This window comes from Tamandua tetradactyla, chromosome 6 (assembly GCF_023851605.1).
Source record: "Tamandua tetradactyla isolate mTamTet1 chromosome 6, mTamTet1.pri, whole genome shotgun sequence".
NCBI lineage: Eukaryota > Metazoa > Chordata > Mammalia > Pilosa > Myrmecophagidae > Tamandua > Tamandua tetradactyla.
Window position 1 is genome coordinate 133,272,416 of NC_135332.1, and position 20,544 is coordinate 133,292,959.

General features: G+C 36.0%; 1 protein-coding gene across 1 annotated transcript in view; it reads right to left on the reverse strand.

Annotated features, from left to right (window-relative positions):
- The window catches only part of NBN (nibrin), a 54,716-nt gene that overhangs the window by 18,955 nt on the left and 15,217 nt on the right, over positions 1 to 20,544 (reverse strand). The window contains exons 5-10 of the mRNA XM_077167163.1: positions 19,520 to 19,679; positions 16,983 to 17,086; positions 15,871 to 15,988; positions 15,076 to 15,269; positions 11,826 to 11,923; positions 342 to 471 (exon numbers count right to left, since the gene is read on the reverse strand). Coding sequence (XP_077023278.1) covers positions 342 to 471; positions 11,826 to 11,923; positions 15,076 to 15,269; positions 15,871 to 15,988; positions 16,983 to 17,086; positions 19,520 to 19,679 — 804 coding nt within the window. The remainder of the gene's footprint in view (positions 1 to 341; positions 472 to 11,825; positions 11,924 to 15,075; positions 15,270 to 15,870; positions 15,989 to 16,982; positions 17,087 to 19,519; positions 19,680 to 20,544) is intronic.

Consider the following 20,544-nt stretch of genomic DNA (forward strand, 5'->3'; position numbering starts at 1 on the left):
AATACAGCCTGCGCCTATTTTTGTAAATAAAATGTTATTGGAACAGTCACATTCATTCCCTTATTTGTTGTCTGTGGCTACTTTCACACTATGATAGCACAGAGTTGAGTAGCTGTGACAAAGACTAATGGTCTGCAATGCAGAAAATATTTACTATCTGTTTCTTTACAGAAAAAGTGTAGTATATTATTGTCCTAGTATATTATTTTCCCTGGCATCCCACTTTCCTATGCTTTATTTCCCAAGGGATGCACTGATAAAGGTACTGAGTTTACTTCTTTAATACACTATTAATTTATTGCCAGAATAATAATAATAGTTTGTTAACAAAGAGACATTACCATGTATCTGCTTGCTCTGATTCTGTGTCAGCTACATATGTTGTGGTATTCACTGGGGCACTTGGCATTAGTTTTTCACTGACTGATAAGTCTTGGGAAAGGCTTGGCCCTGGAGTCGTTGGCTTTAATTCTGTAAATTACACAGTGAAAATAAAGAATCATAAAAGAGGACATTTGGTTACTTAAAATTGTTAGGCTGTGCCAAGCTGAAGGAATTAACTAGATAATATAGGATATGCCTATTTTCAGTCAGTACTTAATGAAACAGCATACATGGAGCCTAATGGCATCTTGAGGGGCTTAGTTAACCAAATAATTTTAAAGCTACCTCAAATCCTTAGTGGTCAAGTATAAACATCAACTTTTTAAATTTTAATAATCTAGTTAAATTCTCATTCAAATTATGCTTTAGATCAGTGGACAAAATGATTATATTTTTTCCCATGAAAGGTACAGATACACCACCATTTACACAAATCAGAATCAAGATGAGTTTAATTTTTAGAAAGAAAATGCTAATTGAACTGAAAACAATTAAAACCATTTTAGACACAAATTTTTGGTTACTCCAGAATACTATGATTACTTGATCATTTTATTTACTAGAATAGCAACTTACTTCAAGTTCTCTTTTGGGATACTTTTCTTGAACCTCCCACCTTACCTTAGGTACTCCTCATTTTTGCTTCCCTACCACCCTGTGTTATCATTCTTTTAAAACATGTATCACTAGCTGTGTGACCCTGCTTAAACTATTTAATCTCTCAATGCCTGAGTTTCTTCATCTGTAAAATGGGGATAATTGCAGTACTTTCCTCAGTTTTGACAGCAAAATGAATATATGGATAGCACTTAGAAAAATGGTTGGTACAAATTAAGCATCATACTAGCTTACTGGATATTTCTCAAGTCTTGTTCATTTCTATATCTCCAGTGCCTAGATTAATGTTTTTTTTTTTCACATGGGCAGGCACCAGGAATCAAACCCAGGTCTCCAACATGGCAAGCAAGAACTCTGCCTCCTGAGCCACCGTGGTCCACCCTATCAATGTTTTTTATACAGTGGATATAAAATTTTACAAAGTTGACATTTAATAAGTATCTAAGCTAAATTGTCACTGTTAGGCCCACATGTCACAGAAAGTATTTAATATATGTTTATTAAGTATTCCAAATTCAGATACTTAAAATCACTTCTACTACTTTCTTCAGATGACCACCTAAAAACCTCTTGGCATTTCCTTAAGAGATACATATTCCAAGTAGTCATTTTAGATTACACAGAATAATAATTAGTAATGTTAAATAATCACTAAACAATTATTTATTAATGTAATCTAATGACCCAGAAAAACTAGTGTTAGTAATACTATTTATAATCTTTTCCTTGCTAAAAATACCATGAGGGATTTGGTCTGATCTGCTCATCTCTTTATTCCAAGAACTTAGTGTAGTTACAAACAAATAACAAATGGTCAAAAAATTTTTGTTGAATAAATAAATGAATGAATAGGTAAAGGAAGGTGGGAAAGAAAGACGGAAGGAAGGAAGGGAGAGACGGAAGGAGGGAAACATGCATTCACTCTGCACACCCTTCAACTTGATTGGGTTTTAAAATTGTAGTCAGAGGTCCATCACTTGGAGAGCACTCCTTTTTTTTTTACATGGGCAGGCACCAGGAATTGAACACAGGTCTCCGGCATGGCAGGTGAGAACTCAGCCTGCTGAGCCACTGTGGCCTGCCTCAGAGGTCCATCACTTGGAACTCATGTAGATCTACCTATGAATATATACAAGAAGTAATACTTCTAATGTATACTTCTACTCATCCCTTATGATCTTGTTTCTATATGAAATAATACAGTAGAAAAAGCTGGTCTGAGAGTCAAAAACTTAGGACTGACTTGGCTACGAAATGAGAGGCAGATTAGATTATCTCTAACACCCTTTCTACCATAAATATAAGTCCAGTAGTGGATGACAAAATTTTTTATTCCAAACTGACAAAGATAATCTTGTACAAAAGAACTTAATTCAGGTAAGCAAATATTTATACCTACTAAAACAAGTACTTGCTTAGTATAGTCAGGGGATCCAAAGCTAGTAAGACCTTATAATCAATCTAGGGACTGAAAGGATCATGGAAACAACGGGTTACATTTCAAAGTAGAAAGAAAGAAATTATAACTGGAATGCAAAAAAAAAAGTGCAGTATAGAAAGCAGAATAATTAATTCTGACTTGGAGAAGAATTATGGTAGGGAAAGAAAGCAACAGAAAATTTCATGAAGGTGGTTAGCATTTGTGGAGCGAGTCAGGTTTTGTTAAGTGGTATTGGCATTCTAGGTACAGGAACATGTTTAGTAAAGTCAGGGACTGTGGAACCATAAATAATATGGCATTTTGTAGGAAGGTGCTTAAAAAAAAGATGAGGAAGGATACAGGCTGCAGCTAAATGATTGCAGGCTTGGAATTCTACACAAGAGGCTTTGGAATTTATTCTATTTGTAATGAAAAATAGTAAAAGTTTTTGAGAAAAGAGGTGATTCCAGTGGCAAAATAAATACTAATAGTAGAGATGAGTTTGGGACCAGTATTAGGGACAAATAAAATAAAATATAAAATAAAACTGAGAGTCTTTCTCCGCCGGCCCGCCGCGCGGCGCCCACGCCCCGCAGCAGCCGAGCCGCCCGACCTCCTTCCCCCCTCTCTTTCTCCACCGGCCCGCCGCGCGGCGCCCACGCCCCGCAGCAGCCGAGCCGCCCGACCTCCTTCCCCCCTCTCCTCCCCCTCCTGCTCCGGCTGCTCTCCAACCAACACGGTGCCCTCTTCCCCCGCCTTCACCGTGCTCCTCCGCCACCAGCCTCGACAGCCTTGCCGCCCTCACCTTTCCTCCTCCAGAACAACTACTGGGGGAGTGGAGATAATACAGAGCAGCTCCCGAAGCCACAAGGGAGATCAAAGGGACAGCGTACCCCATCCTGGAACGGCTGACTATCTGGGAGAACCAGCTCCGGTGAGATCACCAAGGGGCACGGGCTTTCCTGGGTGGGACGGCAAGCGACCGGAGTCCCTCCCTTCCACCTTCCCAGGCCAGCTGGTAGAATTGGACAGGCGGTCCCCTTAGGCCGCGGCGGCTGGTGCCCCAACCACGCGAGGCCCCCCGGAACAACTGAGATAGTTGGGTCGGAAATCCCCAGATTGCGGAGAACAGTGACTGGGGGATCCCTTCCAAACACGTGACTCCCCCGTCGGCTGGGAACAGTGCACTCTCCCGGGCTGCGACAGCTGGCGCCCTCCCGCCACGCTTGGTGCCCCGGAGCGACTAGCTAATTTGGCCGGACGCTCTCCTGTGCTGCGACGGCCGGCGACCCTCCCCGCGTTTGGAACCCCGGGCCGGCTGGCATTCTTCCAAGACGCTTCGGTTGCCGAACCTCCCCTACGGCGAGAGTTTTCCAGAGTTGAGGGACCCACAGCAACTTTCGCTGGTGGAACCCACAGACAGGCGTGTGACACGAGCGCCACCTACTGGGCAGGATAGGAAGAACAGAACCCAGAGATTGCGCAGAAAAATCTTTCAACCTGTGGGGTCGAACACCCGGGGAAATCTGACTAAATGCCCAGACGCCAGAAGAAGATAACAGATCACGCTCAGAAAATTGAACATATGGCCCAGTCAAACGAAGAAACCAATAGTTCAAATGAGATACAGGAGTTGAAACAACTAATGCTGAATATACGAACAGAAATGGAAAACCTCTTCAAAAACGAAATCGATAAATTGAGGGAGGACATGAAGAAGACATGGGCTGAACATAAAGAAGAAATAGAAAAACTGAAAAAACAAATCACAGAACTTATGGAAGTGAAAGATAAAGTAGAAAAGATGGAAAAAACAATGGATACCTACAATGACAGATTTAAAGAAACAGAAGATAGAATTAGTGATTTGGAGGATGAAACATCTGAACTCCAAAAAGAAACAGAAACTATCCGGAAAAGAATGGAAAAATTTGAACAAGGTATCAGGGAACTCAAGGACAATGTGAACCGTACAAATATACGTGTAGTGGGTATCCCAGAAGGAGAAGAGAAGGGAAAAGGAGGAGAAAAACTAAGGGAAGAAATTATCACTGAAAATTTCCCAACTCTTATGAAAGACCTAAAATTACAGATCCAAGAAGTGCAGCGCACCCCAAAGAGATTAGACACAAATAGGCGTTCCCCAAGACACTTACTAGTTAGAATGTCAGAGGTCAAAGAGAAAGAGAGGATCTTGAAGGCAGCGAGAGAAAAACAATCCGTCACATACAAGGGAAACCCAATAAGACTATGTGTAGATTTCTCAGCAGAAACCATGGAAGCTAGAAGACAGTGGGATGATATATTTAAGTTACTAAAAGAGAAAAACTGCCAGCCAAGACTCCTATATCCAGCAAAATTGTCCTTCAAAAATGAGGGAGAAATTAAAACATTCTCAGACAAAAAGTCACTAAGAGAATTTGTGACCAAGAGACCAGCTCTGCAAGAAATACTAAAGGAAGCACTAGAGTCAGATACAAAAAGACAGAAGAGAGAGACATGGAGAAAAGTGTAGAAAGAAGGAAACTCAGATATGATATATATAATACAAAAGGCAAAATGGTAGAGGAAAATATTATCCAAACAGTAATAACACTAAATGTCAATGGACTGAATTCCCCAATTAAAAGACATAGACTGGCAGAATGGATTAAAAAACAGGATCCTTCTATATGCTGTCTACAGGAAACACATCTTAGACCCAAAGATAAATATAGGTTGAAAGTGAAAGGTTGGGAAAAGATATTTCATGCAAACAACAACCAGAAAAGAGCAGGAGTGGCTATACTAATATCCAACAAATTAGACTTCAAATGTAAAACAGTTAAAAGAGACAAAGAAGGACACTATATACTAATAAAAGGAACAATTAAACAAGAAGACATAACAATCATAAATATTTACGCACCGAACCAGAATGCCCCAAAATACGTGAGGAATACACTGCAAACACTGAAAAGGGAAATAGACACATATACCATAATAGTTGGAGACTTCAATTCACCACTCTCATCAATGGACAGAACATCTACACAGAGGATCAATAAAGAAATAGAGAACCTGAATATTACTATAAATGAACTTGACTTAACAGACATTTATAGGACATTACATCCCACAACAGCAGGATACACCTTTTTCTCAAGTGCTCATGGATCATTCTCAAAGATAGACCATATGCTGGGTCACAAAGCAAGTCTTAACAAATTTAAAAAGATTGAACTCATACACAACACTTTCTCGGATCATAAAGGAATGAAGTTGGAAATCAATAATAGGCGGAGTGCCAGAAAATTCATAAATACATGGAGGCTCAACAACACACTCTTAAACAACAAGTGGGTCAAAGAAGAAATTGCAAGAGAAATTAGTAAATACCTAGAGGCAAATGAAAATGAAGACACAACATATCAAAACTTATGGGACGCAGCAAAGGCAGTGCTAAGAGGGAAATTTATTGCCCTAAATGCCTTTATCAGAAAAGAAGAAAAGGCAAAAATGCAGGAATTAACTGTCCACTTGGAAGAACTGGAGAAAGAACAGCAAACTAATCCCAAAGCAAGCAAAAGGAAAGAAATAACAAAGATTAGAGCAGAAATAAATGAAATTGAAAACATGAAAACAATAGAGAAAATCAATAAGACCAGAAGTTGGTTCTATGAGAAAATCAACAAGATTGATGGGCCCTTAGCAAGATTGACAAAAAGAAGAAGAGAGAGGATGCAAATAAATAAGATTAGAAATGAAAGAGGAGACATAACTACTGACCTCACAGAAATAAAGGAGGTAATAACAGGATACTATGAACAACTTTACGCTAATAAATACAACAATTTAGAAGAAATGGACAGGTTCCTGGAAAGACATGAACAACCAACTTTGACTCAAGAAGAAATAGACGACCTCAACAAACCAATCACAAGTAAAGAGATTGAATTAGTTATTCACAAGCTCCCTAAAAAGAAAAGTCCAGGACCAGACGGCTTCACATGTGAATTCTATCAAACATTCCAGAAAGAATTAGTACCTACTCTCCTCAAACTCTTCAACATAATCGAAGTGGAGGGAAAACTACCTAATTCATTCTATGAAGCCAACATCACCCTCATACCAAAACCAGGCAAAGATATTACAAAAAAAGAAAACTACAGACCAATCTCTCTAATGAATACAGATGCAAAAATCCTCAATAAAATTCTAGCAAATCGTATCCAACAACACATTAAAAGAATTATACATCATGACCAAGTAGGATTCATCCCAGGTATGCAAGGATGGTTCAACATAAGAAAATCAATTAATGTAATACACCATATCAACAAATCAAAGCAGAAAAATCACATGATCATCTCAATTGATGCAGAGAAGGCATTTGACAAGATTCAACATCCTTTCCTGCTGAAAACACTTCAAAAGATAGGAATACAAGGGAACTTCCTTAAAATGATAGAGGGAATATATGAAAAACCCACAGCTAATATCATCCTCAATGGGGAAAAATTGAAAACTTTCCCCCTAAGATCAGGAACAAGACAAGGATGTCCACTATCACCACTATTATTCAACATTGTGTTGGAAGTTCTAGCCAGAGCAATTAGGCAAGAAAAAGAAATACAAGGCATCAAAATTGGAAAGGAAGAAGTAAAACTATCACTGTTTGCAGACGATATGATACTATATGTAGAAAACCCAGAAAAATCCACAACAAAATTACTAGAGCTAATAAATGAGTACAGCAAAGTAGCAGGCTACAAGATCAACATTCAAAAATCTGTAGCTTTTCTATACACTAGTAATGAACAAGCTGAGGCAGAAATCAAGAAACGAATCCCATTTACAATCGCAACTAAAAGAATAAAATACCTAGGAATAAATTTAACCAAAGAGACAAAAAACCTATATAAAGAAAACTACAAAAAACTGTTAAAAGAAATCACAGAAGACCTAAATAGATGGAAGGGCATACCGTGTTCATGGATTGGAAGACTAAATATAGTTAAGATGTCAATCCTACCTAAATTGATTTACAGATTCAATGCAATACCAATCAAAATCCCAACAACTTATTTTTCAGAAATAGAAAAACCAATAAGCAAATTTATCTGGAAGGGCAGGGTACCCCGAATTGCTAAAAACATCTTGAGGAAAAAAAACAAAGCTGGAGGTCTCGCGCTGCCTGACTTTAAGGCATATTATGAAGCCACAGTGGTCAAAACAGCATGGTATTGGCATAAAGATAGATATATCGACCAATGGAATCGAATAGAGTGCTCAGATATAGACCCTCTCATCTATGGACATTTGATCTTTGATAAGGCAGTCAAGCCAACTCACCTGGGACAGAACAGTCTCTTCAATAAATGGTGCCTAGAGAACTGGATATCCATATGCAAAAGAATGAAAGAAGACCCATCTCTCACACCCTATACAAAAGTTAACTCAAAATGGATCAAAGATCTAAACATTAGGTCTAAGACCATAAAACAGTTAGAGGAAAATGTTGGGAGATATCTTATGGATCTTACAACTGGAGGTGGTTTTATGGACCTTAAACCTAAAGCAAGAACACTGAAGAAGGAAATAAATAAATGGGAGCTCCTCAAAATTAAACACTTTTGTGCATCAGAGAACTTCATCAAGAAAGTAGAAAGACAGCCTACACAATGGGAGACAATATTTGGAAATGACATATCAGATAAAGGTCTAGTATCCAGAATTTATAAAGAGATTATTCAACTCAACAACAAAAAGACAGCCAACCCAATTACAAAATGGGAAAAAGACTTAAACAGACACCTACCAGAAGAAGAAATACGGATGGCCAAGAGGCACATGAAGAGATGCTCAATGTCCCTGGCCATTAGAGAAATGCAAATCAAAACCACAATGAGATATCATCTCACACCCACCAGAATGGCCATTATCAACAAAACAGAAAATGACAAGTGCTGGAGAAGATGCGGAGAAAGAGGCACACTTATTCACTGTTGGTGGGAATGTCAAAGGGTGCAACCACTGTGGAAGGCAGTTTGGCGGTTCCTCAAAAAGCTGAATATAGAATTGCCATACGACCCAGCAATACCATTGCTAGGTATCTACTCAAAGGACTTAAGGGCAAAGACACAAACGGACATTTGCACACCAATGTTTATAGCAGCGTTATTTACAATTGCAAAGAGATGGAAACAGCCAAAATCTCCATCAACAGAAGAGTGGCTAAACAAACTGTGGTATATACATACGATGGAATATTATGCAGCTTTAAGACAAGATAAACTTATGAACCATGTAATAACATGGATGGACCTAGAGAATATTATGCTGAGTGAATCCAGCCAAAAACTAAAGGACAAATACTGTATGGTCTCACTGTTGTGAACGGACATTCGAGAATAAACTTGAAATATGTCATTGGTAACAGAGTTCAGCAGGAGTTAGAAACAGGGTAAGACAATGGGTAATTGGAGCTGAAGGGATACAGACTGTGCAACAGGACTAGATACAAAAACTCAAAAATGGACAGCACAATAATACCTAATTGTAAAGTAATCATGTTAAAATACTGAATGAAGCTGCATCTGAGCTATAGGGTTTTTTTTGTTTTTGTTTGCTTGTTGGTTTGTTTGTTGTTGTTGTTTTTTACTATTACTACTACTTTTATTTCTTTTCTTTATATTAACATTTTATATCTTTTTCTGTTGTGTTGCTAGTTCCTCTAAACCGATGCAAATGTACTAAGAAACAATGATCATGCATCTATGTGATGATGTTAAGAATTACTGAGTGCATATGTAGAATGGTATGATTTCTAAATGTTGTGTTAATTTCTTTTTTTTCTTTCCGTTAATAAAAAAATAAAAAAAAATAAAAAAAAAATAAATAAAACTGAGAATCATTCAAACAGGGCAGTAGCTACAAGAAAGAATGGTAGCTGATCTCTTGAAAGATGCCGCAGATGGAGTATTTCAGGTCTTGATGATTAAATGGATGTGAAACGTAAGGAAAACAGAGAGAAATAAAGAAGTTTATAGTCTGAGTACCTCTTCTATTTATATGAAAGAATGTTCCTTTCTAGTTCAATCATTCTCAGTATATTCTAACCCAGTATTTCACGGGGTTTGTGTGAGAAACATAAACCTAAAATCAAATAGATAAAATCCAGATATCTAGGCTGTATCCCAGAATATTTTGAATTATGGAGTATTTGCATAAAAAAATGTTTCTGAAATATTCACCTAGTTGAGACCTAGTCTTCTTAATAGAGAAACAAAAGCAATTGTCCCCAAATGGGGGTGGGACAGGGGGAATTACGGACTTAGGAAAATTCTGCTTGTTTTTATAGATTTCACTTGTTGTTGTTAAAAGTCTAAAACTGCTTATAGGGATTTTTTTTTCCCCATAACAGAATAGAAACTCACTGTCAACAAAATAATACCCACAGCACATGCTATTTCTAAAGGTTAGTGCAGATTTCTAATGACAGAGAAAGAGTAGCTTCTCTATTAACAGGGCTCTCTTTTGGTGTCCACATTAAAATAGTTTTCTCTCTGAGAGGCTAAAGAATGAGTCTTAAGCCTCTGACTCTAATTCTAAGATTCACAAAATTCATCCTAGTCATAAATTTTAGGGAAGCATTCAAGTCACAATTCCACCAAAATAAGTTATTTGGTGTCTTAAAAATACAGACATCTGAGACTTCAAAAGCACTTAACAGTATATGTATTTGAATGTTACCTATGTACAGATAAAAACATACCCAATGTACTCAGTAGAGAGGGGACGGGTTATCAGGTAAATAAATATTCTTATCCTAATAAAATACCCATCAAAATTTTCAGATGTCTCTCCTTTTTTATCTGCTTCCAGTCACCCCACATCACAACGTGTCAAGTTCATAAATCAAAATATAAGCCAAATGCATAGCGATGTAATAATGTCCTAACATATTTGGGCTTAAGAGTCACTTACATGCTTTGTGACCTTGGGCAAAATTTCTTAACTTCTCTGTACCTCAGTTCCTTAATCTATAAAATAAGGATGCCGTCTACCTTAAAAGGATCGTTTTACATATGAAGTATGTAAAGCTTTTACCCTAGTCTCTGCACAGTCAAGAGGAAGCAGTTATTAAAACTTATCATTAATATTAATGATCTATACACCTAACTAACCCCATTAGGCCCTGGTGGCCCACTCCTTCTGAAAAACAGCTTAGCAGATTTCTTACCTGTCTAAACCAGGGTTGTGGAGAACTACTGCCCAGTTGGTACACTGCCCAAGTCCATGAGCCCCACGCAATGGACTACAATGTGAATGACAGCCACTAGAGTGAACAATGAGGCGGTCCTGTACTACCCTGTCTCTTTTAGCCAATGTCCAATAACTGCTGACAAAATCACTAGAGAAAGAACCAGAGACAAGTAAACACATAAGGAATATATAATGGATGCTTCTGATGACTAGGTAAAGAAAAGTTACTAGAGAGTAAGGTTAAAAAAAGCAGGAAGAAGAGAATAAAGGAATCATCTTTATAATGGCAGTATCGGCTTATTTTCAGGATAGCTACAGGAATGTTTTTTAAATAACAAAAAATAATAATGACTGCCTCTGAGGACACTGGCTTTTGTGATAGCCAACACTAAGATTTTATAACACGCATTTTTCATCTCAGTAAATGATACCACCATCTACCTAATTATTCATGACAAAAAACTAGGAGTCATTTCTGATTCCTCTACAGGCAAGTTCTTCTGGGTTTAGTTCTAAAATACATCCTGAATCTGTTCATTTTACTACATCTCCACTACTAACACCATGGTCCAAGGCATCAGGTTCTCTCTCATGTGGGCCTATACACTGGTATTGTCACTTACCTTCTGGACCCTAGAATCCATTCTCCAAACAAAAGCCAGAGTGATTGGTTCCTCCTCTCTATAACTCGGTGCCACCCAGATCCTCACATGGCTTCTTTATTCTGGCTATTCATTATGCATAAGGCTCAAATGTCACATCCTCTATGAGGCTTTCGCTGACCACCCAATCTAAAACAACCCATTCCCCAAATTACTTTCACATCACACTGTATTGGTTCCTCATACTTGGTCATATCTGAAAGTATTGTGTATATGTTTGTTTACTTACTTATTGTCTGAATCCTGATCCACAATAATAGAGATCTGCTGTACTTTGCTTATTTTTGTATCTCCAACACTTGGATCAGTGTCCAGTACATGGAAGACACAAATACTTATCAAATGGGTAAATGAATGAATGGATAAACATACAGGCTTTAAAAGATGATGAATATGGTCACTCCAGGCAAGTTTAATAGTAATGTACAGACAGCCTATGATCAATTTATATAATGAAGTCTAAAGAACCAGTGAAATAATATATTTCATATTACCTGTATTGGGCTGGCCCTGAGGATTACAGTAATTCTCTGTAGTCATGAAAATAACTGCCAATCCAATTTCTGCTTCAGGAATAGGTCTAAGACCCTGCCTATCAGAACAAAACAGTTTAGGTATGGTTAATATTAAAACTAACAATTTTATCAAGATGATGTCAAGCTGAATCAATCTTTTATTTTTTTCTCAAAGAGATATTACAATTTTATGGTATAGAAAGAATTCAAACATATAGAGAGTACTACATACTCACTAGGACAGTGTTACATTGGGCAAGTACATAACCTTTTAGGAATTCAGTTATTTAATCTGTAAATAAGGAGGTTAGGGTAAAGGCTATAGATCTTCCTAGTTCTAAAATTCTATAATTTTCAGAATAATAAAAAACTATAATACTCAGATGAAGCAATAAAATAAATGCATTTTATAATTAAATCTATGATTACCATGACCCTAAGATATACTTTGAAAAAGAGAAAGTAGTACAAAGAACTATATAGGTGTTCTAACTGTACATATCTTATAAGTGAGAAAAAAGATGACATGTAACAAGATGACCATGTTATAAAATTAAACACAACTAAAAGACACACTTTAGGAATACATGAATAATAAAACTATATATATAAAGGAAAACTATTTATATATATATAGGAAAACAAGTAAATGATGATCACAGGATTTAGGATGATAGTTACCTCAGGTAGGGGGAGACTAGGCTAGGGTATTATTAGGGTATTACTTTCAAGGCTCTAGCTTGTTCCCAGATACTTTTTACATTATTAAAAGTAATTAATTAAATAATTAGCAAATGAAAAGTGTGTGTTACACACAGTCTGATGATAAAAGTGTGTCATGAATCAAGGATTATGAGTCATTCAATTTTGTGTAAGGCTGGAGGATAGTTTCGGAGAGAGGAAGGCAGAGGGAGAGGAGACAATGAAGAGAAAACAAATTAATACTAAGAATATTTCCCAAATTTGAACTTAAGATACTAGGGAAAAAAACAGACAGCAAGGACAAAAACCAGGGTTGTATTTCCCCCAGACTTCTAATCTGACAGCCACTAGAGTGAACAATGGCTTTGTTCAAACATATATTAATCAGTACAGCCACAGCAATTACCAATTGAAATTTTGCCCTGCTGTCTGAAATTCAGTCAATAGTTGACTTAACTGGCATCTTTACTTGATATAATTGATAGAACTACATATTCAAAGACTATCAACTGCTTAAGGCTAAGTGGACAGGTGTAATTATAAGTGACAGCCTTTCTGAAACTATAAAATTACCACTCCTCACCCCCCCCAAAAAAAAACTATCACAGAGGTCTAAGATTACAGAACCAAATTTCAACTTGTGATCGAGGTACGATGCTCTACAATCTTTCCTATATCAGGGCCCCTGGACATTCTGAAAAGCAGCATGATGTATGGTGAAGAGGGTGATTCTAGAACCAGATTGCCTGGGTTCAAATCCTGGGTTCTCTTCTGGCTACTTGTGTTCTACTCAAACCTGTTTGCTCAATTCTCTCATGTGTACAATGAGGACTGTAAACTGTAAATAACAAGGGTTTGTGAGGATTAGGTATCTTTGCATAAGAGGTGCAAAGGTAGTTCAGTGACAGAATTCTTGCCTGCCATGCAGGAGACCCAGGTTCAATTCCCAGTTCATACACTTCCTAAAAACCAAACAAACAAGCAAAATAACTAACCACAAAAAACCCCAAACAAACAAAAACTCAACAAATGGTACTATAATGGGATACTCACATGGAAAAATAATGAAATGTGACCCCACCATATAGCATACAAAAAAAACCCCAAACCTTTGTATACATACAACTCTTAGAACAGAATCTGTTACACAGTTAAACATTATGTAAGCATAGCTATTACTGCTGTTGTCCTACCCAGCACATTCTGCTTTTAGCTCTCTGAAAGACTCTGTTAGGTCACAGGGAAAATGGTGCCTGAATATAAATTGAGGCCTTCTCAATTTATATTATTATTATTATTTGTATGCAGTATGGCAGGGTCACATTTCATTATTTTTCCATGTAAGTATCCTGTTATTGCTGCATCATTTATTGAATTTTTGTTTGTTTGGTTTTCTTGTTTGTTTTTTGGGAAGTGCATGGACTGGGAATCGAACCCAGGTCTCCCACATGGCAGGTGAGAATTTCACCACTGAACTACCCTTGTACTGCCCCCAGGCCTTCTCAATTCAGAGTAAGCTTCTCCCTTCTATCCTGTTATTGTTTTCTTTATACATATTTTTAATTATCTGTTTACTTGTCTTTTATCTATCTTCCCCTCTGACAGTAAGTGCCAATGGCTGCAGGGACCATAGCTATCTTGTTTATATCCACTGACTAAAACATGATGGAACCACACTAATTTTTTTGTAGTAGTAAGATGGTATTTTTGTTTTTGCACGTGTGTTTTTGCAGATTATAATATACCTCCATTAAATATAATTTTTTAAAAATGACTAAGATTTTACTTCTTATTTCAGCAAATAAAAGCAGTGGCAATCCCCATGGTCAGAACGATGACTAGGACAGAAGCAATGACTCTTTCGTAGGGAGCTGGCTATGGCCTTTTCAGGCATATAAAGATCCTAGGCCATAACAACTTTTTCATAGATGAAGAGAAATTTGTCAACAAACTGCCAAGCCTGCTGTCTCCACAATACTTCTTGGTTCCAGAATACCAAGATTCTTAGTACCAATAAAGAATTTAGGAAACAAACTTTTCACTTAGCTCTTTCATAGTCTCCCTCCCTATTACAAACAACAGTACAAGGTTTCTGACATTTTTTTTCTGTTTCCCATAAAAACCTATAGGGGATGGAAATTTGTAAAGGAATTTTTTTTAAGGGTAATAATCATCAAGGGATGAATACATTTCAGTTTTAGGCAGTTTCAGGAAAAATTTTACCTTTGAGTTTCAACTTTCTCAACAGTTATATATTCTACAGAAAAAAATAAATATAACTTAATTATTTAAAGAGGTGAATTCTGAAAATTTTATTAAAGTATAAAGTAAGAAAAGAAAATACTGAGGTAACATTGTCACAAAGACAATCTATTTCTATCATACCAACAATCATTTTTCAAGTACTCTACAAGATAAACCTTTATAATGATTTTTGTTTCTATTTTTACACTGAAGTGCAACAAAAAAGGTACATGTGAAATGATCAATTATATTTTGTTTTTACTAATAAAAAATAATTCTGTACCTTTGGAGCATGTTCATAATTGAATGGATCCATTTCTTCTGAGAGTCAGGAATTAAGGTCTGTGAATTTATTATTCCTACTTCAACAACACAAGTTCCAGGAGCTAAAAAGAAACTATCTTCTACTTCATTTTTTTCTGTGATCAACCTAGCTTCTCCACCTCCAAAAATAACTGCTGAACTTAATTTCTTATGCTAAAAATGGAAAGGAAAAGCACAAAAAGCAGTTTAAATATCCAAAATTAATTCTGAGTACATTCTCACAATTTTAGGAATTTTGATTTCGGAATTAAAATAGAAGTAGAAGTGAAGTAGAACTGGTTCTACTTTTTGAGAGAGGAATCTGGGCCTATACTCTAAGAAAATCACTAGCTCACCAGGTTTTTCTGCAGGAATTGTAACATCTACATTTCCTCAGCATACTTACCACATAGTATCAGAAGTGGGCTCACTTGTTATGTTTTTCCACTACAACCTAAAGTCCTAGAACCCCCATTTTGGCACACAAAAGACATTTAACAGATGTTTACTAACTGAGCAAGACAGAAATTAATCAAAGTTTTCTGCCCAGGCTCCTCAAGTATCCAAACAAACTTAATAGGTCAATTAACAGATACTAAGAATTATCCGGTCAATGGATAGGTTCTGAAGTTTGGCCAGTTTTTTTAATAATATTTCACACTTCTACACAAAGTCCCAAATGACATGCATTAACAACTGTTACTGACAACAGATAGTAATACTTTATCAGAGTTTATAATGTTTTCTATTAGGAAAATTTAGTTTATAATATTACCTGTTTGGAATTTAGAAATATAAATGTTTTTCCTTTGAAGATTTGCTTTCTTTCCTGTCGTCCTGAAAGATCAATATTTTTACTTCCAATAGCTGGCTCATCAACAGGTGGGTAAAAACTGTAAAAAATAATTATAATACATTCTAATTATACACTACCCTGTATTTAATATTAAATGGGTAAAAGGGGTTGCTACCTAGACAGTGTAAAGGCTTAATTTTCATATCACCATTAAGGGTGAGAAGGACATCATCCATAAAAATCAAATTCTACTAGCATCGCACATTTCCTTGGGAACCGGTATGCATTAATTATGTCCACATTCCAATTCTATGAACCATGTTTTGTTATAGCTCTCTTTGGAGAAGTCTAGGAAATTTAAAAACTTACCTTATTTTCTGTTTAAATAAAATTTCCAAAGTGAGATTAAAGAATACAATTTTTTTAGCTAAATAACAAGATCTTTTGCTATAACTTCACATAACTTATTGGTCTTTCAGCTTGCCTCTCTAACCTTCTAGTAAAGATACTAACATTACAGCGATGGACTTCCCTTGGAAGATTCATGACTAGGCTTTAGGGGAAAGCGTGACTCTGCTGAAATATTATGCAAGTTTGTAGTAAGTAGGTGAATTTTCCTGAGGAGAGACCAATGCTTTCAAATTCTCACAGGGGTCAAGGACTCAAAAATGCTTAAGAGTAAATTCTAAAATTAGGGGACCTTCTTTCAGAGTTCAAATATATTACAGATACTTGTTAACCAGATGATAAACATGTGCACAATTTTTGGAGGCAGAGTTTGCACAGCACCTGGCTCCAGAGTACATGCTCTTTTAACTGTACTTCTGTGCCCTTTATAGTGTTTTTCCTTAAATATTAGCAATATTTAACATTTGTTTCACAGAATTAAGAAACAACCAACAAAGAATTTGGGCAACAATTTCTTTATATACTAACAACAAATTTCCATTAACAAACAATGCTGAACTGTAACACTGCAACTGTTACATACTGAAACAGTTATTTAAGAGAAAATTAATCTAAATCAAATCAGTGTCATGATATTTTGTATGTCATATCTTAATATATTGTATTTAGAATACATAACATACCTTTCAATTTCTGGAGGCTGTTTCTTGGATCGAACTGCTCTGAGGAATTCAGTAAAATATTCTGGCTTTACAATTGGACAGCCACAAATGAGCGCACATATTGTCTAAAATGAAGAAAATATGTGAATATATAAACTCACATGCTGGCTCTTTTTAAGAGAAGAGTTACGTTACAGACTACAAATGGCTTTTTTTTAACTATTTTTCCTCTCATACCTCTAATGTCTAAAGGAGCCATAGTTTATAAAACAGAAGTCAGAACTTAGTCACTGCTTAGTTTTAAAATACAAATCAGTATTTTCTTGATTATAAAAAGCCATCAGTTACAATATTATTTTAAAAGCTGCTTTTTGGGGGCTGGAGCAACATAACGTAACAGACAAATCAATTATAAAATGCAATTCAATTTTAAGGACATTAAAATGTCAAAAGTATATATATCTTAGAGTTGAAGAAATATAACACATCTGCCTCAGAGGAAACATCAAGAAGAAAGTGTGAAAGAGAAAATCCTTTCAGCCTAATTGTCTTTAAGAAAAATTATAACTAGTGAATAAAACCTTTTAAAGAAAGCAAATAAAGGAATAACTGCTAAGGATTGGGTAAAAGCTCAAAATAAGTACAAAAAGATACAGACCAAAAAAAGAAACAAAGTTTGACTAACACATGAATTAAACTACAAGCCTCAAATAAGATATAACCACAAAATCTGAGCGATTAGACTATATCACCCTTGGCAATGAAAATGAAAATATAAAGAAGATTCAATATAATTTCAAGAAATAATCCAACTAAAGATAGTTTTTGAGTATACTTTTAGTTACACTGGATATTGCCTACATAAGAGCTAGCGGGTTTAGAGTATCTCCGAAGAATTGACTCTGAAAGACATCCAACCTCAACTATGAATGAAATCATGAACTTCTAGAATGAAGCAGTAATGTGCAATACAACACTGGATTGAGTAAGATCCAACACATATGACTCTGGGAAAATTACTTAATTGCTCCATCTCTCAGTTTCCTCTGCAGAAAATAAAAGTTGAACTAAATGCTCTGTAAATTTGCTTCTGGTTCTAAATTCAATGATTTTTAAATAAATGCAAGCTAATCTGTGTTTGGTAAATTTACCGAAAATATAACCTGACAGGCTTTTCTTTTTTTGGTGCATGATTCATGAGAAATACTGAAAAGGGTGGATCACTCTATAAGTCTTTGTTAACATTTCTAGGGCTCTAATGGAGAGAGCCACTAGTTGACATCAGCAAACCAGTCACTGCAATAGTGAATAATATGCTGATAAATGGATGCTGCTTTCCAGGTTCTGTCACAGCTTCAGCAACACATTTCAAGACCATCTAACTGCCTGCTCTTATTTCATACACACCAAACAAGGGCATGAGTATCTATTGTTTCTCAAGTACCCTGGTACCTTATAGGGGACTGTGCTGGAGTCCACATGTAAATATTCTAGTCACAGCAAAGGTACAATGCCACTGAAAACAAATGGAAATTTTGATTTATAAATCTATTATCATTTATCAGCATAAATTAGTGGGTTTATTAGCATAAATTAGTAATCATTTATTAGCATAAATTAGGTTAATCACACTGCTGAATTTATAAAATCAATTTCATAAACGTACAAACATGAAAAGATCTTTGATCAGAGCTAACTTCACCAATGTATAAATTTAACTTGAGGTTCAACCTAAGCAGCAAGCCTTTCTCCATGACATCTCTTAAGATATAATACACATATTCTAATTTAAATAATTACATCAGTTAGTATATTCAAAGTATAAGGAATTTCATATCATCTAATAAAAGAATCTAAATATTTCTTTTCACTGTAGGTGTTAACCTAAAACAATCTCACATATCTACGATAATCTTGTTTACAAGAAGACGAATCACCTCCCAATGCCTTTCTTCAATTAGCTTTGGATATAACCAAATGTGATGAAGATGCAAAATCTAAAAATACACCAAAATATATCACTATTTTAATGAACAGTCAGCACCTTTAAAGGTGAAATCAATCAATCTATATAGGTTTTGAAGATATATTAAAGTCATACTAAAGTACAAGAATTTAAAAAGTCTTTGTGATTAAGGACTTAAATCAAATAAATACTAAATGAAGCATGAAATCATGAGAGGGTATCACAGACTGGAGGAAGAAACTTGATGAAGAAAGATGAGATGCTAACTTTGAAAACTAGCAGCTGATCTCTAGTTGCTCTGCTTTTAGACTGAAAATAGAAACTATGCACTATAGTAAAGTCCTTGGTGAAAGGCTAACAAATCATTTTATCAAAAGCTATCAAAATGTGAAATTTAATTTTATGTTTCATTTGAAAAGCCATTCAAGTCTAACTGGTATATAAAGGCTTGGGATGGGTTTACATAACTCCACAACTAATAGTTCTGATAGCTTAAAGGTAAATTACTTAAATATAACTCTGTATAGTGGGTAACTGTGTAAGCTTAAATTCACACAACTTATTTTATACAATAACAAGGCATTCAACCTACTTTAATGGTAACTTTAACTGATATCATGACAAGATGAGTACATTCTTCTGTCCAATTGTTTACTGTAAGTCCTCCAAGTTGTAAAATAGCTTGATTTAAAGCAGTTTTCCCAGAGACATCTAAACAAGAAGAGCAAGCAACCAAAGGCTCATATTCAACTCTGTAAATGAGAATAAGTTACATTTAGTTATATTATCATAGTGGTAGAGATGACAGCTTTTAATATTTAACTTTAAGCTCAATCACATACTGTTATTTTAATTTTTATCTTTATGTACTATTAAGCCTTCTAACTTATGAAACTATCACTAAGTTTTGAGTCTCTAAGAAAAAACAATGACAAAGTTGTCAACATTATATTTCTACTAATGCAGAATCAAAAAAATGTAGCTGTTGGGTCTAGCAAAAGGAACCCTTGACCCAGAGCCCCCGTCAGTCCCCCTCCCCAGCATCCTTAGTAGGTCCAAGGATCTGGATAAGAACCAACTGCCATCCTGGCTGGTGTTGTAGTCTCACAAATGAAGCTATCCCAGACAGAAATATGGTGATAATCAGTTTCTGCAGATAACGCCCTCCCCTGCCAGTGCCTCAATTTGCAGAGTGCATCAACACCTCAACAAAGTATCAGAGCCTAAGTCAATAAGTCCCTTTGTTAGTGCAGTCTTTGGGGTGTAATTTTTCTTTTAAAGGGTGACTCCCCAAGAGGGGGGGCCTAAGCCACTTTCCATAGACCTCAGTTTTGGTGGCTCCCTTCTGTTTCTTCCCTGCTGTTCTCTCCTCTAGTAAATGCTTCTGTGCTTTAACTCGCTATCTCCTGTGGAATCCCTAATGACACCACGCCTAACAGTAGCTATCATCAAGGCTCTTGGGACCCTCTTAAAACTCTCCTTCACTCTTTATGGTTGACATTGTAGGGTCTGAGAATACACCAAACACCTGTCAGCACAAAGTTCAGTACTGTGCTAAGCCAGAACTAAACTCTTCAATCCATCATCCATAAATATCCTTTTCCCTTTGAATCTAAT